Raw genomic sequence first — 24,677 nt, 5'->3', positions numbered from 1 at the left:
TCTCTGTTAGCCAGAATAATGGCAAGCTGGGATACTCAGGACAGCAAAGAGCAGGGGGAAGCCTTGATAGTGGAGAACTAAAGAAGGAGGAGGGGAACATGATGCATACGCACACTGCTGCATGGAGTTAGCAACGAAGGCTTATTAGCTCCAGCTCAGTTTCAGCCCCACAGCCTTTCTTCTCAGGGAACTCCCTCACACATGAGGTCTGGGGAATACTTATGCCTTTAAGAGTGCAGAGCTCATCATGGTTACAGAAGTTCAAAGGCTTCTGTTTCCAATTCTTGCCAGGCTGGAGATGATTTACAGCAAAAATAGCTCACGTGTCTCTGCCCACGGTCCAACTGAGTGGTAAAGTGAATAAACTACCAGTGGGTAATATAATTTTGCCTGTGCTGGTGGGGAGCACCCCCTGCGAATGCAGCAGATATCTAAAGGAGACTAGGCCTATGCCTGCAGCACGCAGGCAGGGATACCCTTTGCGAAAAACAGGTGCCCATCTTTCACCACCAGCCAGGGAGGGCAGCCAGCCCCGCAGCGTCGCATCCTGCGCGGTGGGACGAGCGAACTCTGCCCCCTCACTGCACGCAGCACCCTGAGCCCGGACACAGCACGTGGTGCCAGGGACTGGCAGGGAAGCCAGCCTCCTCCAGCACAACCAGGGCTGCAACCTGGGCCCGGCTCGCCTGCCAGAAGGGCAGCACCCAGAGCAGACACCAGCTTCTCCAGGCTGGAACAATCTCTGTCCTGTCGCTTCCTCCTACAACACGGAGGGCCCATCACCTGGTGCTTTTGAGGCACCCCGGGGCCAGGCACAGGGACAAGGGGCTGACCCTCTCCTGCGCCCCGAGGCGGGCCCCGGCGCAGGCCCACGCCCGGGCAGGCCGCCGCGGCCGTGCCCGCTCTCGCTCCCGCCCCCAGGGCACAGCCCAGGCTCGGCCCGGGCGGCCCTCCGCGGGGGCCCCGCCGGTCACAGCTCCCCTGCGCCCGCCAAAAACGAGCCCCTCACGCGGCCCCCACCCAGCCCCAAACAACGCCGGCACTCGTCGTCGCCCCCCACCCCACCCCCGTTACCTCCCCCCGCGCTTCGCGGGGAGTAGCGGGGCCGGGGCCACCGCCCGCCCCGGAGCCCGTCCCCGCCCGGGCGGGAGCGCACCTGTAGTTGTAGCCGCTGAAGCGCTGGCCCTCCCGCAGCAGGGCCCGGTACAGCCGCAGCACCTGAGCCCGGCTGGACGCTGCCATGTTGCCGACAGCAGGCGGGTCCTCCGGCGGACGAGGCCCCTTTCCCCGCCCGCAGCGCTCGGGGCCGCGCCGGCCTCCGGAGCCGCCTCCCGCTACCCGCTCCGGCCTCTCTGCGCGCCTCCGCGGCGGGCAGGCAGGGGCGGGGGCAGCCGCAGCGGCAGGAGCGGGAGCGCACGGCCCAGCGGTGAGTGGCGGCGCGGCCCGCGGAGCGGCAGCGGCTCGGCCCGGGCCCAGCGCAAGGCCGTGGCGTGAGCGCCGAAAGGGGAAAGGCTCTTTCCCGGCTGAGGCAGCCCTGAGGGGCGGCCTTTCCGCGCGGAGGGCTCGGGGCCGGTCCCAGGCCCTTGCGGCCCCACCGTATCGGCCCCGTCCGGCGCCGCAGGTGCGGTAGCCCCGCCGGCCTGCCTCCTTTCGGCTCCGCCGCGGGGTTACTGCTCACGCCTCGGCCTGCCCCGAAGCACCACTGCCGCTTCTCTGCCGGGGCTCCTGTCGGCTCCGTCGGTGCGGCTGGGAACGGCCCGAGCACTGGCGGGCGGGAAAGGAAAACTAGCATTCAAACAAGCGTGGTTGTATATACCCATACTCATTTTGTTGGTGTGCTGTATGGAGAGGGGACTGCTGGCAAAGTGGGGTTGGTATAGGGCCTGGAAACGAGCAACAGGTGGTGTATGTTTGGTGATTGTATTGAAATTGCTATATTAAGTTTGCAGTGAATGCTCACCTGTAGCCCAAGCCATATTGTTGACACAGATTGCCATACCAGAAGTGGAGTCTGTCTGAGGTGCTGGTGCTCCCCCATCTTTACAGCTGTTGGTGGCTGAGGTACTTGATATGGGTTAAAGCAGAACTATTGCTTTGTGTCTACAGATTTATCATCTTCCCTGAAAACAGCAGTGGCAATCCTGCCCTTTGTTTTCATCATGGGCTTCAGAAAGCTTAAAAGATACAGGTCTGTCATGTACAGAGCAAAACCTAGCTTTGCGAGTTCAGCAAAGTTATGTGAAATCATTCTGCCGGTAAGTGGGGCAGTTATTCCATCTAATTTTACAGTAGCCCTCTTTGTTATTGTGAGAAATAAAGTTTTGATGCTACAGTCTTCAACTCTAAAAGATAAGAGAGTAATTGGGAAGAAAGCAAAACACATTAAATAAATTTTGTTTACAAGAATACTACTGATTTAATATTTGTAAAGTAATTATAAATGATTTTGAAATAGCCTCAGGTGCTAATCCTGTTCCTGAATCTCCATGACAGTTTTTGTGATTTTTTTTTTTTTTTTTAAATTTGTTTTTAGATAACCATGTTTTTCTCTTAAAGAATCATGGAAACCTCATATGTTTAGACTAAGCACATGCAATGTACTATCAAATGCAAAGTAAACATACCAAAGGAAAAAAGACCTTCCTCTTGTCTCCCTTCCTGGCTTGACCTTTATTATACCCAAGGAGGGAAGAACAACTTTTTGCAGAAACTTGTTATCTTTGTGCAGTTGGATTAGTACTGTTGACTGGAAAATTTAATTATTTTATATATGTATTTTATTATTTTTATTATTTTCTTGGAAGCAATAGTTTATGGTGTCAGAAGTCCTGTCATTCTGCAGTAAGTGGGCATTGCCTCTGCTGTGACTGGGGTACTGGTGTTTCTGCTAGCCTTCTGTGTATGTGCATCACTGCAAGCCTGCAAAGAATTCGAAGGACAGACACAGCCCAAATGACCACTTTTGTGTCGTGTGGCACTGGAGCCTAGGTAGGGGAAGCAGTAATGATCACTTAGTTAACTAGGAAGGTGGCCTGTGCCTTGCCTTTCTGAATCTCTTGGGATAAATAAGCACTTTGAGAATGATATAATAGCATCAGTACCTGGAATAGTTGCTAACAAGGCTAAGTGTTGGGTCCTGCACTTGGGTCACAACAACCCCATGCACTGCTACAGGCTTGGGGAAGAGTGGCTGGAAAGCTGCCTGGTGGAAAAAGACCTGGGGGTATTGATTGATGGCTGGCTTTATATGAGCCAGCAGTGTGCCCAGGTGGCCAAGAAGGCCAACAGCATCCTGGCTTGTATCAGAAATAGTGTGGCCAGCAGGACTTGGGAAGTGATCATCCCCCTGTAGTTGGCTCAAATTCTGTGTTCAGTTTTGGGCCCCTCACTTCAAGGAAGACATTGAGCGAGTCTGCTCAATGGAAGACTGCTGGAGCGAGTCTGAAGAAGGGCAGTGAAGCTGGTGAAGTGTCTGGAGAGCAAGTCTTATGAAGAGCATGTGAGGGAATTGGAGTTGTTTAGTGTAGAGAAAAGGAGGCTGAGGGGAGATCTTACCACTCTCTACAACTACCTGAAAGGTAGGTTGTAGCGAGGTGGGTGTTAGTCTCTTCTCCCAGGTAACAAGTGGTAGGATGAGAGGAAACAGCCTCAGGTTGTGCCAGGGGAGGTTTAGACTGGATATCAGGAAAAATTTCTTCACTGAAAGGGTTATCAAGCATTGGAACAGGCTGCCCAGGGAAGCGGTTAAGTCACCATCCCTGGAGGTATTTAAAAGTAGGTGTGGTGCTTAGGGACATGGTTTAGTGGTGGAGTTGGCAGTGCTAGGTTAATGGTTGGACTTGGTGATCTTAAAAGGTCCTTTCCAACCAAAATGATTCTATGATTCTAATACTTTAAATTAAAAAAAAAATGTGGGGAGAGGGGTGGCATTTGGATGAAATACCTGCAGAGAGTGGTGACTCGTGTGAAAGGAAACAGCTGTTTTATTTTCCGGTGCATATTGGATGTTTTGTTGTACGTTGCTGAATTGTTCCTTATGGTACACTATTTCAGCTTTATGACATGGCACTCAGCACTTTAAGAGAGCATGTGCTTTCCTGATATGCTGCTGTTCGTGTTCATTGTTTTTCTTTGGGGGTCAGAATGATAATTGATTGTTGTGATATTATAATCTCTTTTAATTATTGTTTTTCAGTTTGTGAAAACATGCTAACTTTTCCCTGCCTCTGTGGTGCGGTTTCTCTCTCTTCTTCCCTGCTCTTAGTTCTTGGAGAGTGTCATGCACAGTGAGAACCTACCCAGTGTAGAGTAGGACCTTTAAAATAACGACTATAAATCATGAGAATTTTGGGATTTCAGTCACAAATGTAACAAACTATAATTTAACCATTCCCTATAGCAAGTAAGATTTCCACAGTATCAAAAGGAGGCTTTGAATAACTGCTTTTTAAAAAAAATATTTATTTATTTGATTGCCCTATAGAAAAGAACATTTTTAATCGGGAGGAGAAACTTTCATGTTTCAAATTCAGCTATGCTCCTAAATTATTTGTGTATTTTGGAAAATTCTACCTAAGAGTTCAGAGGGAAGAAAAAAACAGGACAAAACTGTTCTCTGACTCACTTTTTGTGAGTTACCCCATCTCTTTCCAAACTGAATTGCAGAACGTTGTGTGTTGTTTAAAGTAAGACTGTAAGAATAGTAATAATAGGGGAAAAAAACCCAACAAAACAGTAGTGGGTTTTCTGTTGTAATACTTGGTTGTGTAACAGAATACCTGTTTTACCACTGCTCCTAAACCTTTGCTGGTTCATGATCTCTCGTGCTGCAGGCGTCAAACTGAAAGAAACACTGAATTTTGTTTTCCTTGTTGGCCTCAGCTTTTAATCTTCTAATTTCCTGTGGCCACGTGCAACACCAGAGGATTTCATCAGCACCATGTTGCCTGCTAATTATGTATCATGTTAAACAGCTGGACAGTTCAGCAATCATGGGATAACATCTGGATCAACGACATGCAATGTTGATCTATTCCGTATTGATTTTGAAAGATGTTGATAGTGGGCATATGTTGGTAAAGTACTTTGAAATGCCTGAAATAAAAATGCTAAAAAAGTCCAGAATTAAAAGGATAATTTTCTGTTACAGCAGTAGGGAAGAGAATAAGTAATAGGGGATTAAAATTATGAGCAATGCTTAAATAGTTCAGTGTACTAGTCGCATCAAATGTGAATGACACTTCTAACCTTAATGCTGATGAAATCCAAGGTGTTTTTCTGGACAAGAACCCAACAAGAAATGAATGTATTTTTGCTGTGTGGTTGTTTGTTATCCTGAAATCTTACTGAGAAACCTAATATGAGAAGTGGGAAGGACAGGATTTATTAAGTGTTCTCATCCATGCCCCCATCAATTCAGAAATGCTTTCTCTGTTGTGCTTTCCAGTGTTTTTTCTAATATAGTCTTAAATAACTTCCCTTTCTGTGGGGAAAATATTCTACTTTATTTTGTATCTTGCTGTTAAGAAATGTTTTTTGACACTCAGCATATGCCACCGTCTTTCCTAAGTTCATCCCATTCTGTCACTGTCTTCGTTTAGCGCACACCCAGAGCTAAACAATAAGCAGTTGCTCTCTCACCCAATGTCCCTTCCCCAACTGAGGAAGGGAATTGAGAAAAGGAGGGAGACTCCTGGGTTAAAGTGAAACAGATTTAATAAAGAAACTAACATCAATGATAATACAAAACACACAAAATTGTACTTAGCCCGCAGAGTTGCAGCAAGTTGCTTCAGGGATAGCAATCGTTGAGAATGACAAGGAAGGAGGAGAGGAGAGCAAAAAGAGCCCCCATCTTCCCCAGCAAGCCCTCCCTTTTATAGTGAACTCTGTTAATGGTATAGAACACACCTTTGGGCCAGCCTGGGTCAGCTGCCCTGGATTTAACTGCTGATGGCCTTGATCACCATGGTTGGCCACAAACTGAAACAAAATGTAACAGAAACTGGATTCTATAAATTTTATCCCCAGGAAACCAGGACAGTCATTTATGCCCCTTAGAGTCACGCTGTGTAATTCCTCTCCCTCCTCTGTGATTTACACTATCATCGTATTTCTCCATAGCTGTCATCCAGCCAGGCTTATTTAGTTATTTTGATTGTTTTTCCCCACCTTTGTTTTTTAGTGGATATTGAAATTTTTAGCTTAGGAAGCAAACTTACCTGTAAAACAAGGACTGCTATTTTGTTTAAGAGCATCTGAGAATCTCTTTGTAGCCATCACTGTATCTTTTTTGCTGACTTATGATTTCCAGTTTGCCAGGTTGGTTACAAATGGTACTACCAACCTTTTTTGTTAAAGGTCATGATTGCACCTAAGATGTCTTGCTAGAGCAAAGTTTGTTCTTCTCTTGGGTTTATTTTTGTCATATATGAATTTGTATGTGAATATGTATAAAAGCACGTGCAAATACATATAAAAACATGCGCACAGTCATGTGGTGGTGGTAAAGGTGAAGGTCATGATGTTGATCCTGGATTCTCCAGGCTGCAGCACTAGCAATTCGTGCACAACTAACACAGCACTGTGGGGTTTTTCTTTCTGGTTACACAGTCCCATATCCCAGGTATGGGAAATCAAAGACAATCTGCTGCTTGGGTGCATCCCGGTTCTTCTCCGGCTCCCTGCGTTGTCGACGTGGGCCCTATTGTCAAATGATACAGGGGGCTAGCTCCACTCAAATCACGGGCTGTTGCTTAAGTCCTTCCCTCAAAATCTACTTCACTAAACATTTTCTTATAAATACGTCTTGTGTGATTATTTCCTGGAAGCAATTCCTAGAGCAAAATATCAGTGGGGATAGAAGTATCGTGTTCCTATAAGGTAGAGAGGAGCTGGTGTAAGAAAACATGTTATCCAAGGTAAAATAAAAGTGGAAAGGTGGAAAACTGGAATCACCTCCCACCATGAGGGAGGTGATTCTCCCCCTCTACTCCACTCTTGTGAGACCCCACCTGGAGTACTGTGTCTAGCTCTAGGGCCCCCAACATAAGAAGGACATAGAGCTGTTGGAGCGAGTCCAGACGAGGGCCACAAAGATCATCAGAGGGCTGGAGCACCTCTCCTATGAAGACAGGCTGAGAGAGTTGTGTCTGTTCAGCCTGGAGAAGAGAAGAGAAGGCTCTGGGGAGACCTTCTAGCAGCCTTCCAGTACCTGAAGGGGGCCTACAGGAAAGCTGGAGAAGTACTGTGAGGGTGGTGAGACACTGGAACAGGTTACCCAGAGATGTTGTGGCTGCCCCCTCCCTGGCAGTGTTCAAGGCCAGGCTGGATGGGGCTTTGAGCAACCTGGTCTAGTGGAAGGTGTCCCTGCCTGTGGCAGGGGGGTGGAGTTAGCTGATCTTTAAGGTGCCTTCCAACCCAAACCATTCTATCATTCTATGGAAAGTTTTTGTATGATATGTTGAAAAGGTGTTATTGGGGAAATGTGTGACCTCTGAGAATGGGACTTGTGGAAGATGCTATTTTTATTTTTTTTTTTTTTTTAGGGGAAGAAAGGTTAAGCAAAACTGCGGTTTGCAATGGATGTGTAAAGCAGCAAGGATTAAGTGGATTGTAAGTAGGCTATCTTTAGTTTTCTGACTATGTGATGAGGGGAGGGGGAATGTGATTTTCCACTTGTAATGCGTTTTCATTTTATATGATGCTATATGATCCACATCCCTTTGTTCTAGTAGCTTGGACTTTTGGTCCAGCAAAAAATCCAGCAGTCTAAATATGAAGGTGAAGCAAACAAATCTAAAGAGAATATTTCTGGAGCAAAAAGGAAACTATGGAGCAATGTTTTCATTTAAATGAAGAAAACAATATACTTATATTAGCGAATTGTAGTAATGATAGAGTTTAAGAGAACTTAATTTTGCATGATCCTTGACGTTTTTGGTCTTTCATCTTGTGTAACTGTCAGTTTTATGTTCCCAGAGCTCTGGCCAGCATTCATGATAGTGCATTAGGGACATGTTTCTACATATATCATGCTTCTGATGCATTTGTAAGATAAGATGAATTGTCAGTATTTCCTTACATGCCTTCACACTTCCAGACAGAACTTTCTTTTTATCTTATTTCTGTTTCAGTTTTTTATATCTGGGGTGACTGTGCCAAAATTTGTCTTTCAGCCACTCCCTGAAGAGAAGAAACAAAGCACTGACTCAAGCTAACAGGCAAAGGAATCAGAGCTGAGGAAAGTTTATCTCTGCTTGTGGGTAAGTAATTACAAATTAATTTTGCTTTCTGAATCTGTCTTTGACACCAGCGCTGCCAGCCTTTTTATTCAATCCTTCTCCATTTTAATTAATAATAATAAAAAAATATTTCTTCATCTTCACCAACTGTTAAAGACACGTATGCGAACTAGGTATGCTAACTATCTGACTCTGCTTTCCATATAGAATTCATGCGTTTCCTTACTCCTAGTACAAAGACAAAGAAAATGATGAGACTGGAGATACAAAGATAGGTAGATAATAATAATAGGTAGATAGGTAGAAGATGATAATCTTCTCAAGGACAAATTTAGAAGGACAAATTCTATCATCTTTATATTGGATATGTCCATATCTTTAAGTATAATCCCTGTGAAATCTCTTCAACTCCATAAGCAATAAGTTGCTGTTCAGTGTGAGAACAGGTGGCAGAATGAGGTTCTCCTTACTTTACAAACCACTTAAAATTGATGCAAGTTAGAATCCAGCATAGGATGCTCTGGTGAATGGGGAGTGAGCTCTTGGGAGAGACAATAGTTACATCCTTACAAATCCCACCATTAACCTTCCAGCCTGTTATGTTCCTGTCACCATAGCAGAATAAGCTAAAGGCAATGTGTGTCCATGTCTCTTCGTAAGTCTTGTGTCCTAGCTCGAACTGAGGGTGAAGGTGGATTTAGGTGGAAATGCAGACCTATGAAATGGAGCTGCCAGCTTTCCTTTGGGGATGGGTTTAACATTCTGCAGAAAGGCAGGAAGGAGGGAAGAAATAGTTTGAAGTACCATTCTGGGAAGATTTATGAGAGTTCATCTGTCTGGAGTCCTGAATTAAGTATCTCCCTGTTCTAGAATTTCTGTGATTAGCTTTTTCAGGTATGATTTGTAGCCTAGGATCAGTTTTGCCCAAGATCAGTTTTGTTTTGGGGTTTTTTGTTTGTATTTATTTTCTCCTGGCACAATACATGCTTTATTTCCTTTCATTTATTTTTAGGCAGATGATTTTCATAATGGTTTAACTTTTGCCTTTTTTTGGAAATGATTCCTGGTGAAGTATGTGTGATGCATCTAAAATGGACAAAAATAGTTAAACAGAGCAAATTATCAGAGTCCTCACAGAGATTTAATGGTGCTTCTTTTAAACTTTTTTTGTGTATGATTTCAAAGTTGGTTTGACTTTCAAAACTTATTGAGTGTGTTCTTATTTTTGAGAGTATTAGCATAATCTTTTCATTGTTTTCTTATTTAGTTTGGCTGTAAACATAGCTTTTTTTCATCATTTTTTTTAATTTTTATTTTATTATACTAATTACTTTCAGGGTGAAAAATTGCATAGTACATTATACCAGCTCTTCCATTGGGACAATAATATTCTAAAATGGCTAGATATGGTATTGCACATGTAAAATTATCAGATATTGAAGAGGTAATTAAATATCAGCTCTCTATAGGTTTGTTGAGCTTAGGAAAGCTACTTACTGTTTATGTTGGCACGCTAGCTTTGTCAAGTTTTATGGAAGAAAGTTGTTCTAAACGGATAAAGAGATGTTGCTTGATAAAGGTTAGCTTTTTCTGTTTTCCCTCTGTCCTTCTCCCTCCCTGCACAGATTGTGTTTCTTATTCCCCAACCCTTCCACCTCCAATGTATCTTATTCTGATACTGCCATTTTTTCACCATTTTCTTGTGATAGGTTATATTCTTAATATAATATTCATTCTACAAACAGAAAGTCTGCTGGGTAGATGAAGACTTGAAATAAGTATGTGGGAACACCATGCTTATTCTAGTTTCTTTTATCAGACTCCCTGTGTTTTTTAAATGATTTTTTTATAAACACAATTTAAGAGATATTGCAGGTTCTACCAAATCCTGTTTCCTCACCTGATATTAGGAGTTCATTTGACCCCAGTGTCCCCTGACTGCTTTCATTCCAGACCCTGAGTGACAGAGCATGCTGGGACTGTATGGAACTTGATCTTTCAGCATGTTGCAAATTGCAATTCTGCAAATGATTTTAAAGAAAAAAAAAAAGAACAATTATTGTTTTAATTTTGATTCTCTCAGTACATAATGAATGCGGCATTAACTGAAGATTGTTTTGTCCTATGTGACCTAGAGCTCTAGTAACACCTTATTCTTCCTTAATAATAAAGATTTGATTCTTTCATGTTATTGTTTTCTTTTTTCCCAAACTTGTATAGCTTCTTCACCCAGTCAATGTGTATGTCATGGCTCAAAATGCAAGATGAAGGGATTTTGCCTTTGTTATCTAAGGACGGGATAGAGAAATACTTCTGTGTGCCATAGCTTGAGATGTGTATCCTGAGCTATGTCTAAGTTTTCTTTCACTGAGGCTTGCTCTGGAGAGAAGTGTGACCCTCAAGTATCTGGTGCCATGGAAGAGTTCTCTGACATAATTAAAATATGTCTTTCTGAAGGCCTTTCAAACAAAGGTTTTGCTTTGTACTTTGTGCTGTGCTTTATCTGGAGTAAGTGTATCAACATTAGCAAGCCTTATGGGAGATGTTACCAGGTAACATTAAAGATAATAAAGCACAAAGCTGCTTGGGAGCCCATTATCCTAGGGTGCTGCGAGCCACGTACCCAAATACATCCTATTTTCTAGCATTAATGACAAAGAACTTAGTGATACTAGTCTCTTTCTTTCTACTGTAACACACTCAAACTTTTTTTTCCTCCTGTGGTAGCGGGACTGGATGGAGGCACAATTTAAACCTTTGAGTCATACTTCCCTCCTTTGCTTGCTACAGAATATTTTGGAACTAGTTCTTCTTTAACAAGTTAAAGATGTCAACACCTATTGAACACTAAAGGTAGTAGTGTTCAGACGTAATCAAATACAGTGTTACAAGGTATCTGTGCCTGAATACATGTGAAGTGTCATCGACTAAATTAATCCTAGCCATAAACTTTAACAGAACCAGAGCACAGTTGTATCGGGAAATTAGAACAGGATTAAGCAAATCCATTTTGGTGACAGCCAACATGGCTTCGCTAAAGGCAAATTGTGCCTGACAAATTTGGTGGCCTTCTACAAAAGGGTTACAGCGTTGGTGGATAAGGGAAGAGCGACAGATGTCATCTACCTGGACTTGTGCAAAGCATTTGACACTGTCCTGCATGACATCCTTGTCTCTAGTTTGGAGAGACACAGGCTTGACGGATAGACCACTCGGTGGATAAGGAATTGGCTGGATGGTCGCTCTCAGAGTTGCAGTCAACGGCTCGATGGCCAAGTGGACACCAGTGATGAGTGGCATCCCTCAGGGGTCAGTATTGGGACTGGTCCTGTTTAACATCTTTGGCGACATGGACAGTGGGATTGAGTGCGCCCTCAGCAAGTTTGCTGACAACACCAAGCTGTGCGTTGTGGTCGACACACTGGAGGGAAGGGATACCATCCAGAGGGACCTTGACAGGCTTGAGAGCTGGGCCTGTGCAAACTGTGTGGAGTTCAACAAGGCCAAGAGCAAGGAGCTGCACTTAGGTTGGGGCAATCCTAAGCACAAATACAGGCTGGGTGGAGAACGGATTGAGAGCAGCTCTGAGGAGAAGGACTTGGGGGTGATGGTTGATGAGAAGCTCAACGTGAACTGGCAAAGTGCACTTGCAGCCCAGAAAGCCAACTGTATCCTGGGTTGCATCAAAAGCAGCGTGGCCAGAAGGTCAAGGGAGGTGATTCTCCCCCTCTACTCCGCTCTCGTGAGACCCCACCTGGAGTACTGCATTCAGCTCTGTGGCCCCCAGCATAAGAAGGACATGGAGCTGTTGGAGCGAGCCAGAGGAGGGCCATGAAGATGACCAGAGGGCTGGAGCACCTTTTTACAAGGGCATGTAGCGATAGGATGAGGGGTAATGGTTTTAAACTGAACGAGGGTAGATTTAGATTAGATATAAGGAAGAAATTCTTTACTGTCAAGGTGGTGAGACATTGGAAGAGGTTGCCCAGAGAAGCTGTGGGTGGCCCCTCCCTGGAAGTGTTCAAGGCCAGGTTGGATGGGGCCTTGAGCAACCTGGTCTAGTGGAAGCTGTCCCTGCCCATGGCAGGGGTGTTGGAACTAGGTCATCTTTAAGGTCCCTTCCAACCGAAACCATTCTATGATTTTAAAATTTGACTTGTATTTATTTGAATAGGCAGAACTTTACATTGAGGGTTTTTATTATAAAATTTCTAATGAATATTTCTCAGCAGCTTTGTCTATAATTCAGTATCACTTGTTGTAGTTGAAGTATTTTTAAGGAAAAAGACAACACTTTTTTACCCTTAGACTTTCAAGATAGTTAATGCATTTCTTTAGCTACAGTTACAAAAAATGTTCCATAACGCAAGTAGAATATTTGCAAATCGTGTTTGCTGTCTTTTGGTAACTCGTGTACATTTATAACTGTAGAACACAGAAAGTAGAATTTTTAAGCTTGTTAATGTAGATGGCTAGGCAGTTAATTCTTTTGAGTCTTCTTGAGTACACTTGTTCTTAAAAGAGCAAAGTAAGTCTCTCATCTTGCAGCCCATCAATGTGTTGGAAGAGTGATGAGGCAGCACAGAGGCTTGATAAAGTCATGTGGGATTTTGAAGAAATACATTATCCATCTACCTGAGGTAAATTTTAATGCTGGTATCAAGGAAATAACACCAGAGTAGTTAAAAACGAGAGAGAGAGAGAGAGAGAGAGAGAATATAAGTTTGTTAGAGAACAGGATAAAGGAAACCAAACTGAAAATGTTTAGCAGTGCAATCTTACTTCATTTTTGTTTTACCTTCTGAAATTTGTATTGCTGTGAGACCAGCCGTATTGAGACAGATACTGTGATTGTGTGAGACTTGCTGGCAGAGCTGTTTGTATCGCTTGCAAATCCTGCTGTTCGTGTGCATCTGGCATTTTGTGTAGGTTAAATGAGTTGGAATGAACTGTGTCATTTAGAAACTTATGTGGTGGGTTGGTGTTTTTCCTTTTACAACATGCCAGTCAATACTGCACTCTGTGTAGATGAGCTGCTTTTTCCTATACTTCTGTTTTATTTTTTTCCTGCTTTATTCCTATCTGCAACCCAAGTGATTTGGGATTGAATGTAAATGATGATACAGTTTCCAAACAGATTTTGTTTGCTGTAACATAGTATATATTTGTAGTTCCGTTCTAAGACTTTGAGTTAATGTTTCATGTGAGATGAAGGGGTCTTCTGCTTCTAAACCCCATTAACAGTAAGTGAACACAACAGTCTAAATCACTAGCACATAAATGGAAGAATAAAAAAAATCTGGTCGTTGATTTCTATTTCACACAGTCAACAGAAAAGAGCTTCAGGAATAGGGAATCGTACCAAAGCAATAAAGGCTTTTGCATTATGTAAAGAAGGGTGGACTAAATAGAATTTACTTCTTAGTACAACTTGTAGGTCCCATTTAGACATTTCAGAGATACTGGGCCCTTATTAAGGATAGTGAGCCAACAGCAGTGTTTTAAAGTAGAGGAAAGTCTCTCAAGCGTTTTTCAAAAGCAATATTAGCACCTGGGTAAATTTATAGGAATCAGATACAGTACTCATTGTATCTTCAACGATAATAGTCTATGTTATTCTGCAGCTATGTCTGTACTCAGTTGAGATCTGAGTTTAGAACCATTTCTTGCATGTCTGGACTCGGTCAAAATAAACTGCTAGCATCATTTTTAATTGGATGCCTAAAAGTGGCTCTGCAGAAGTCTTCTCTGGCAAAGTGAAGCAGAAGAAAAATGGTAGGAATTTCAGTCATCGTTTTCTGACACCTCTATCTTTAGTCTCGGACAGGGGTTGAGTGAGAAGGGGCAAGCAGACTGGGAGGTTGTTTGACATTCCAGTTCTGTATTTCAGGGCTCCATGAGGCATGTTTTGGCAATGCATGAGAATAAAATCTTGTTGCTCTGATTCCCTGGTCTCAAGGTTCCCAGTGGTGTGGCACAGCCATCCAGGGCTTCTGAGTAGCTACAGCAAACAAGACCTGAGGTGTAGTAATAGAGGTTGTACCATTCCCTTTCCATTGTTTATAATGTGGTTGTCTAACATAAAATAGGAGGTGGTAAAGAGTATACCCCTTTGGTTATATCTGCAAAACTTTTTGAACTTGGATGTGATGGATTTGATCAAAGAAAATGCCTTTTCCAACAAGAAATGCTTGAAATATGTCTTAGCATAGTAAGGATGTGAGGTGGCCAACTAGGCGCCATTGCATGCACAAGTTTTATTGAAACTATGTTTAAACACCATTTTTCATTTAAGCTTGTGTCCCTGTATAGATGGAATGTGACGTTTTAGGCATAGACACCATTTCTCCTGTCGAAAGCCAACAACTTCAGTTTTCATTTAACTGACTCTTGATTCTTGAACAGAAAAGATTTTTTTTATTATTTAATTTCCTATGCAATGCTCATTAGATTTAAGACATTGTTCATGTGATGGATAATAGCAGTGATGCGTATATTGGATTCCCAAATACAAGATTTTACAGCAACTCCTGTCCAGCTCTGCTTTAAATGAATGAGAGCCTTCAGGCTGATCTGAATGGGCATCTGCTGAAACCTTGACTACAGAGACAGAACTAAGAATCTGTGCAGCACTGGGAGCTGAGTTTTGAGGTGCTGAAATTAAATTCTCATTTTTAATACAAGTATTTAGTGAAAAATAGAATGTGAAAGAGCATTGTTAACAAGAATTGAATGAAAGTCTATTCAGATAGGTTTCGTAAATGTAATGTGCAGTTTACTGAAGTTGACTGACAATTGTGACAGTGCATTTTAAATGTAAAATTAGATAGTTATTTGATCTGAACATTCATTCTTTATTTCTTTGACTTTAAGTGACTTTAGATTATCTTTTGGTTAATCTTAGGAAGCCTTTTAAATTTAGCGCACTGTTTCCAGTACCCTGGACTTATACTTTCCATGCTCAGATATGGCAAAATATTGCTGCAGTGGTGAACAATGTGGCACATAAATATATAATGAGGATAAACCTGTATGTGAAAGAAATAGTTGAAATCTTTTAAAGCTATTGATGTAACAATAGTAGTAGTAGTAGTAGTAGTTTGTTTTCCTTCAAAACCTGGAGTAGCCTCTAATATAGCTTTATGGAAAAGATTACTGAATTGTATGTAATGTAGTCAACTGTCAAATAATTAATTTAAAATTCAGATCTGAGGGGAGATAACAAAATCTGTAGACTCATATGGAGTCCTCTTCACTTTCACGCTGTTGGAGTGCTTTTGATGAAGAAGAAAGAGGATGGAGTATCAGCTAGCTGTCTGGAACTGATCCACAGCTCATTGAATTAAATGGGAATTTTTTTCATTAACTTTGATCATCCTTGGATTGAACCTGTATGCATATGATTTAATTAGTAGCAAACTTGGGAAATGCTGGTATGTTGGCTTGTCTAGTGTCTTACCTATGGAGAAGGTAATTACATAAACCAATATATTTGTATATCTGTGGTCTGGCAAGTGCAGAAGTACGCATAGTTGGCTTCCCAGTGCTGGACCATCATTTAAAAGCAAGACATTTTACTGCTAAACCTCTTTTTCTTCCTTGCTAATTATAACATCCTGTCTGATCATCTTATATTACATATAAAACAGATCTATTTCTATGTCACTGAAAATATTTTTCAGATTGTAATTTTATTGTATGTCTACTTTCTAATGATATAAAAAAATAGCTTCTTATATTGAACATTAAGGGTTAAAAATGCAAACTTTTGATAGGTTGGCTTTGCCTGAGAGCAAAAAGGAGGTTCTCTAATGTCAAATGTTTAGTTGTCCACTGAAGTATGTTTTCATCACGGATCATGTTGAAGGTATCTCTAGTACTGCTGTTGTTTTGTTTTGGTTTGGTTTTTTAAGTGTGTAAAGCAGTGTAGCTTCATGTTGGCAGGTGCCAACTCACATTTTATGTGAGTTTGAGGGGCAACCAGAGGAAACCTCTCTGCATAAAGCCAAGGTTGCAGCAGGTTTGTAGGCAAAGCCATTGCACAGTCGTGGTTCAGAATGGCCAAATGTCTCATCTGAGCATTTAAACATTTTTACCCTCAACCAGATTCCTATCACATTAATCCATGCTGTTTTGTACGTTGTTAGGTGAGCTGCCTCACCTAACTGTGAGGGAATCATGAAGTTAAGATACTGTTTGGGGGAAGTGAGGAAGGGTGGTGGGAGCTGGCTGTGGGTATTGACACTGAATGCAGAGATTCTATGTTGACATGTCCTGTGTTTGCTTTGCAAATATTGGCAGACCCTGTTGTGAATCTGAATGATTTACAGCCTAGGAGTTTATGAAAGCTACCAGGCCTCTCATATATTAGTAGCATAAATAGGAATAGTAGGTATAAATACCAAGGTAGAAAGTGGGGTGTTAGCTTATAAGCCTTTCTCAATTTAGCAGTTGTGTAACTAGACATAAATCTGTTACTTGGGTTTGCTTATACTTTGATAGTTTGCACCCAATTTTTAGCACAATAAATAGGCATTCTTTAAGGTGTCAGTTGCATACCTGTCAATGAAAACTAACCTAAAAAATCAGGTCTGTGTCAGTCAAAAAATATTAAAAAGAGCCTTGATTTTTTTTGCAGGGGCATTTAAGAGTTACTGAAGCAATATTAAATATTATACCAACAAGATGGTGAGATTTTAGGTGGTATTTTCTCTGCTGCTTTACAAGAAAGAAGCTTCCATAGCGACTGCAGCATAGCACAGAACATCTGCTACTTTTGAGGCAGACATTACCTTCTTAAATAAGCAAGACATACCCTCAGGCCATGCTGATGTGTGGTTGTGTATCATCTACAATGATTTTGGGGGACATGTATTAAAAGAATATCTCTGTATGCTGTTGGGAGTGGTCCAGACCTTGGAAAAGGAATGGAGTAGGTGATCTAAGTAGGTTTTTTTGTCTCTAGCTGCTGATTGATGACCTTATATTGCTACTTCTGCATTTGCATTTGAGAAGGGACCTAGGTAAGCAAATGATTTTTCTCACTTGCCTTTGTTTCTCAAAAAATAAGTAACTCCTTTTAGAAGGAGAACTATATTTTTAAGGTACAAATCTGAGAAACAGGAGAATGAAAATGTATACATGGTCTACTTTTTTGGTGTCAAACGGGAATAAAAGCAGAAAAATATTGTTTAATGCATTATTTAATGTGTTGTGAAGCAAGATATCGTATCTTGCTTGTTATATCTTGAAACCAAACCGCATAGGTAAGCAATCAGGGTGTTACTGTACAAGTTGGGAAAACTTCTCTTGCTCTGTCACAAACTCTGTTCGATGACTGCCACAAAACTTTCAAGTAGTAATTAGAGAATAGTTATCTGACCTCTGCTGATTGGGAATGGGATTTGGTTTGTTGTGTTTGAATATGTCAGTTCATCAACTTCTCTGACTCTGATCTAGCTTATTGTTTCTGTGTAGTCCACTGTTTCAAAAAATGATCATAATTGCTGTCATACCTCCCAAAACCTTTGAAAAAGCAGACCTTTAAAAAGTAGTGACTCTAATTCTTCTGCCCAGGTTCACCCACAGAGAGATGTGCAGTTTATGTTGCACCGCTCCTCTGTGCACGTATGGTTGACTCCACGAAGTCTCTCTAGTAATCCCTGCCCATCTACAGTGAAATAGAATGGCAACTGGTTTCAGATTTCTGGATGTTAATCAATCTGTTCACACTTAAATGTGTTGGAGCCTGGTGAAAACAGCGAGTATCCTGAATGAAGGATATGAAAGAAGTGAAATGGATGTACATAAGTGTAATCTGCCCCCGGAGCGGCAGATTGCCTCCGTATTCTTTAGCAATGACCTTTACCAGTGAGAATAGACTAAAATTGTGTCATTTTTGAGAACCAGAGTGCTACTTTCACTTAAGCTGTTGCTGGCTGCTATGTTTTGCCATTGCTTTTTGAAGACACTGTTGGGTTGAGTTTAATATTATTCTTTAAAATTCCAGTTTTAAGCACAGCTTCGTAAGGAAATGAGGGATGCAAGATGGTATTTGTACATCTGCTGTCAGCCCTGCTTTTTCCACTGATCTTCAGTCAAATTTCACAAGGGGTGTCTAGATCACCAGAGACAGCAAGTTACAGGTGGTGTGTGAGAATAAAGGGCTTAATAAAGGAGAGAGACCCTATTAATGCCTCAGCTAAAGCAGAGGTAGCAGGATGAATTTGTCACTTACCACTGAATCTGCAAACAAGCTTTGCCTCCAGACATAGAGGAAATAAAGTTTTGCTGGTTCTGCTGCTTGCAAAAATATCTTACTCTAAACTGCTTAACTGCTTTCCCTGTAGATGAATTATGTTCCATTGGCTGACACATCTTACAGAAGTGGAAAAGAGAACAGTGCTGCCTGAAATATTTTAAAATAACTGAGAACGGTTGCTTTATGAAAAAGAAGTGCATGTGTTGTCTTTCAGACTATTTTAGAAGAATAGTGTGTCTACAGGAGAAAGCTTGAGACAGAAGATGCTATTTTTCCCAGTCTTTGAGATCGTTAGCAAGTGTTTGAATTTCATAGAATTATAATCAACTGTAAATGTAAGCTGCTAGATTGCTGCAGAGGGAGAAGGCTGCTTAGACAGTAAACCTTAGAGTAACACATCTACTTCTTTTAAAGCTGTCAGCGTGTTGCCATCATCTGGAGAAGTGCACAATAGCTTGTCATAAATGTACCAACTTTCCTCCTCAAATGAAGATCTCCATTGGTGATGTATGAGATCTTAAATGAATAACTTTTAAATGAAAGCTGTTCTCATTTTGTGGTTTTAACTCCCCTTGCCACAATTAAATTCTAAAGTAGAAATATTCTAGATGTTTGGAATATAAATCCAAAACTAAGAAAAATCATTTTACAAACAGAAGTCCAAGAAATGAATTCATCTTTGTCTTTTTTTTTAAAAAAAAAAATTCTGGTTGTTTGCTTAACTATAGAAATCAGTGTATTCTTTCAGCATATTTTGTTTTTTCTCAGCGCTGTGGATGAGCAGCTCTGCAGGAGAATTGTCGTCTTCACCTTGTAGAGCTGCAAAGTCCGTCAGTATATTGTGTTGGTAGCTAGATGCAGAAAGAAAACAAAAAGTTGGGCTTTTGTAGTACATTGTGCACTTCAAGTCAAATGTAGACAAGGTAGATAGTAAATGGGGTTTCTAAGACCTGAGAAGTGAATGTGTAAATGTGAGGTTTCTCTTTGTGTGACTTGTCAAGACACTTGCGCACCTTTGAATCTTTCCCAAGTTTTGCGTGTATAGTCTCTGCCCATTCTCCCCTTTTGAAAATATGAGTTAGCTCATCTGTAGGTTTGGTTTCGTGTGTTAGCAAGCAAATGTATAATTAGGTTGCCCAGAGCGATTGTGGAAACTCTGTCCCTGGAGACATTCAAACCCAACTAGGTAAGTCCCTGAGTGACCTGCTTTGAACAGGGTGTTTGACTAGACCGCTTCCAGTGGTCTCTTTGAACCTAAATTATTCTATTATTCTGTAATTCTCTGAATTACAGAAGTAAAGTTCGTATTCACTTCTAAAGAAGGCTGGTCCTGGGATTATCTTTAGCAGGTGCTAAATCCTGTCATCCCTAAGACCAGCTCTGTGACTGTACATCTGTTGCTGTCTTTAGACTTTGCTTTCCTTGTGGGCAGTTTTGCTACTCAGGAGACTGTAACCATCATGAGAAGTTAGAAAGGGGGACATAGACCCTCACCATAACTGATGCATTAGTCCTGTGGAGGATTTATAACTGAGATTTTAAACAAGAGTGTGCATGCTGTGAGCAGCCGGCAGGTGGAGGAGAATTCCAGTTGCCAAACCATTGGGCTCTGTGTATCTGAACCATGTAGTCCTGGAGCTCAGACTTCTATCTGGAGTGGACTAAATTGGAATGACTGAACCCAAAGAGAGGGCTCATGTATCCTGACAGCAAGGTTCAACAAAAACTGTTTTCCTTATACTGCTCATTTGCTTAGCCCTGCAGTTTTGGAAGGGTGTTTACAACTCCATTTCTCTAATCTTCCGCTTGTACTGAGAAAGCTGCTACTTTGTGGTACTCATCACCAGTGAGAGGAAGCCAGAGTAACAGCTGTAGTTAATTACCCATTTTGAGAATTGGAGGTATCCATTTTTCCCATACCAGGGGAAATTAATGCAATTCCCAAATGTGGTGGAGAAGTGCAACTCTCGCTGTATTTTCTATATCACTTTCCCATTGCTTCTATTAAAGTTTTTTTGAGCAGTGGCAATATCCCCATGTATGCTTGAACAATTAGTACAGTGGGCCATCTGATACCAATTTGATTGCCTGAGCACCACCATAGTACGTGGCTTGACAAAGGAGGATGTATTTTTTCCAGTCCCCGTTCCCCATGTGTATACATGCAGAAACACACGTGCACTCATCATTGCAACAGCCTGCCTTTTGGAGATCGCGCCTCAAGTGTGCATGGTCAAGCCAGAATCTGGACTTAGGTGACCTTATTCTGTTACTGGAAATAGTCAAAGTAATTTGATTTAAAAAAAAAAAGAATGCTAGTGATTTCAAATTTAATTGCTTTCCATTGCTTGAAATATGAGGTGCTGTATAAAAAAATAAGATGACAAGCTAGGAGTATTTTATAGGCTCTCCTTCAAGATGCTGCTTTGTCAAGCATATATTAGGTAATATATTTACATTGTGAAATGGTATCTTATTATACATCACTCTTAAAATGTAATATCATGTAGTGCCTAAGATTTGCCGCTGTCAAACTGTACCTGTTCAGAACATCACTGATGATATTATATAAAGATCTCATCACCAGATGTGAATACAAAATTCTTAGAGTGGTGGTATTTCCTGCTGATGGTTGCTAATAGAGCTTCACTTCTGATGGCCTGTCTAGCACCTTTTGATATTTCTAACATGTGATTTGCATTTGGATCTAGGCACTCTAGCTTTTATCCTCATAGGAAGCCAGAACATAAGCAGAGCAAGATGTGAAGCATCCTTTCCATAGAAAGCTGTTTATGGTAATTCTTGAGGGTAGAGGCCCGAGTTCTCTGATCCTGAACTAAAATCCTAGATACAAATAAACCGCACTCTGGGGAATGAGTGTGTGCCAGGCACTGACAACTGCTATGTAATGCAAGTGATCTTTGCATCTTCGAGTCATCATCATCATCTCCTCTTATATAAGGTAATAAATAATACAAATAATTTTTAAAAGTTGATTCTTGAATATTCAGGGGTAATGGCTCCAGGCTGACTGTTGCAGCTAAGACAGTTCTCTGCCATTGCTCAGTAGCAACAGGATATCTTACAAGTGACATAAAAACCTGAAAGCCTCCTTTTCTTGGCTCCTCTAGATGCTATAGAAAAGGGTATTGTTAGGTTCACTTCATACCTTTGCTCTCTTTTTGATTTTTGAAAAAAAAAAAAAATTGCGCTATTTATTTTCTCAATGAAATGCCAAGTGCTCCAAGATGAGATTAACTCAACAGAGGAATGCAGAACCTTTACTATAATGAGCAACTTTACCCAGATAACTTATTTGCTGAAAATAATTAAGGATGTCTGGGTAGCTGAAAACTTTCATCTACTGTGCACCAGAAGGAGCATCTGGTTTGTTTTGCTCATTTGTTTGCTTTGCTCATAGAAGTTTCCTCATTTTCCAAGCCAGCCAGGAAAAACAGCAGAATTATTTAAACAAAATTCCCCCTAGCACACTACGATAAGGCCAAATAATTAGATTCATATGCTTAGAGTGGGTACACAGAACAGCTTAAAAACAAAAACAACCCCTCATTCAGCTGACACAAGTTGTTGTCTGGTATAGGAGGACAGAGAATGGAGTTCACCTGTCTGATAGTAGGCTGGTTGGAGTTTACCAGCATTACGATGTGTCTGATGTTTCTGAGGTAAACTTGGAGCTGAAATAACCTGGTGCTGGCATCAGCAGAGACTTCATGTATTTAATTTGTTCTTCCAGTGTGGCTAAAGGAATTCTGTTTCAGATGTCCACTCTCCTAGGAAGGAATCTTTTTAAGCAGGTAAATATTGTACTTTTAAAGCAATTTTCCACAAAATACCTGTGTTTGTGAGTAGAAATAAGCCAAAATGAGTTTATTAAACAGATTCAGTGGCACAGGACAAAACTGAGATTTTGTACTTAATATGTCATTGACTACCCATTGATTGTTCTGTTTATGTGAAAGTAATACCTTCTTCAAACTACTGTCCCTTCAGGCTCTGATTCAGATTTTTAAATTGGAATGGATCTTTTTGCTGGTTGTACTTTATAAATGATGGTTTCCAGAAGTATAATTGTTATGGGTGGGCTAGTTACCAAGTTCTTTACTTTGAGGGAGGCTGGCACTGACCATTATTAAGTCTGGTAACCTGGATGAAAAGGAAAGGGAAGAAAAACCCTGGTTTTGCATTGTGAGGAACAGGTACCGAATAATTCTGGATACATTCAAGAAAAAGATCAGTGGAACAAAGCTGTAACAATTTATGCTCAATATGTAGAGTAAAATTTCATCTCAAAGAGAAATCGTAAGAGATCAAAACCTGAACCTGCTTCCACTGAGACAAATAGAAATGTTTCTTCCTAGGAAGATTTTTGAGCCCAAATTCTAAAATGCTGAAATATTTTCAGGTTTGGGTAGAGTAATTATTACTAGCTAGCTGTATTTAATCAAATGTAAATGCAAGGCAGATTACAAAGCTAAAATGCAGTGTAAAATTAAGACCTGGAGAATTGAATCAAGCTTTGTTGCTTTTATGCACATCTGCTTTTAAAAGAAAATGCTGGAACTTTGTTGTGTTTTTTTTGGAGCAGGTTTTTAGCAAAGTGAAATGTTCTTGGAGGTTAAAGTTTAAGAATATATCTGCTTAGGTGATTACTGTTTCTTCTTAAATTGTTGTGCACAGTAGAGGCAGGATGCCATGCTCTGGGATGAATCCTGTCCCAACAAGACCATTATAAAAAGATATGAAATGGTCTCAGGGGGTTCTGTAACTATAGATCAGTGACACTACTTATGGGCCTACTTTTTTCCTTTTCATAATGAGAACAATTTAATGCTTGTTAAAATGAGAAAATGTGTTGTATCTTTAAATAATTTTTGGTTTGTACTGTTGTCACAGGTATGATGAGAAGCCTTTAACAGTGAGTGCAAAGCGTATCCAAGGCCTTGGAAAAATTATTTGGCTGTGGGCACTAGCTGCCTCTCTTCTTTCTTGTCACATGGGCAAGATCTATCTGCCACAGCAATGTACCTTACTCATACTGTATTGGAACACGGATGTTTTAAAAATAAGATGCGGTAAACTAAAGGAGGGAGTAGAAGGAATATTTTGCTACTAACATTGGACGATTAACATTATAGGAACTTTAAATTTCCTCCTGATGTATTTTTATAATAGAGGTTAAAAATTAAGGAAGCCTGTTTTCGCATGCTAATTTTCAGTGATGCAGGCTTCGCTCCAACTGTTTTATAAAAATATTTAATTAAAAAAAATCCAACAACTGTTTTTGTTGGACTAGAAAGGGGATGTCATGTGAATAATGCTATAGTTAAAAAACCTGTAACCTGACCTCAAGAGTTTGCTTTGGTAGAACACTCTGCTCATTTGGATTTAAACATAATTTTCTCTTTGGCATTGTATTTGAGAGTTCCCACTCTTAACCCACATTATTTCAAAAAGTGTGGGCCAGTTCATGGCTGAACCAGATCACGTTAGCTGCTTTTTATTACTTGACTGTGAGTTCGTGCTAATGCAGGGAATATAAAACAGTGGAAATAATGTGCATGACTACAGTGTTGTCTTTTGTGCTTCAGCTGGAAGAGCCGGGTTTTGCAGCTGGTACTTGCTAAAGGTGCTTGAGGCTTTAAGAACCAAGTGTCTCGCTTCAGTCCCAGGAACAGTTGGTCAAACTTTTTAGCTTTTGTTGAGATACAGAATTTTGAAGACAACCAAGTTTAAAGGAATTTACACAATCAAATGACTTCAGTTTTGAAGAAGTGAGTTTCCCGAATATTAAATTGAACAGACAAATAACCTTTCAGTGGTACATAGCTTTTCTGTGTTGCATCCAGTAGAGTATCCGTTTCCTTCATTTTAGTATGGGTGGTTTTTAAAACTGCTGTTTGGAAGTTTTAAAAAATCTGTTCTAGTAACTGTGAAAGGAACTCTGGCCTCCTGCATACAGACATGTACAGAACTTTTAACTGTGTGGAAACATGTCTGCTCACATTCTGTGATTTGGATTTAATGAAAAGTCCTTTGTGTTCTCTTTTCATACATGTTTATCTAAGCATATTTTAAGTTTAATTCGGTCACATTTTTGCCATATGAAAAGCAAAATTTAGCATGAAATATTTATGCACGAGTCCTAGTGTAAA

General features: G+C 41.0%; 2 protein-coding genes across 8 annotated transcripts in view; one reads left to right on the top strand and one right to left on the bottom strand.

The window, feature by feature from the left end:
• LYRM4 (LYR motif containing 4) overlaps positions 1-1,380 on the bottom strand; it is a 97,297-nt gene extending 95,917 nt beyond the window's left edge. The window contains exon 1 of one of the 2 annotated variants that reach the window (XM_068397093.1): positions 1,157-1,380. In XM_068397093.1, the coding sequence (XP_068253194.1) occupies positions 1,157-1,242 (86 nt within the window). In that variant the 5' untranslated portion in view covers positions 1,243-1,380. The remainder of the gene's footprint in view (positions 1-1,156) is intronic. The other variant, XM_068397092.1, reaches the window with a different exon arrangement.
• The window catches only part of FARS2 (phenylalanyl-tRNA synthetase 2, mitochondrial), a 255,388-nt gene continuing 232,030 nt past the window's right edge, over positions 1,320-24,677 (top strand). Inside the window, exons 1-3 of one of the 6 annotated variants that reach the window (XM_068396120.1) lie at positions 1,320-1,426; positions 7,548-7,614; positions 8,178-8,264. The gene's annotated coding sequence lies outside the window, so the exon portion shown is untranslated. The other 5 variants (XM_068396125.1, XM_068396121.1, XM_068396123.1 and 2 more) reach the window with 5 other exon arrangements.

The sequence above is a fragment of the Nyctibius grandis genome, chromosome 3 (assembly GCF_013368605.1).
Source record: "Nyctibius grandis isolate bNycGra1 chromosome 3, bNycGra1.pri, whole genome shotgun sequence".
Taxonomy (NCBI): Eukaryota; Metazoa; Chordata; class Aves; order Nyctibiiformes; family Nyctibiidae; genus Nyctibius; species Nyctibius grandis.
Note: the sequence above shows the minus strand (reverse complement) of the source record. Positions and strands in the feature narration are given on the sequence as shown.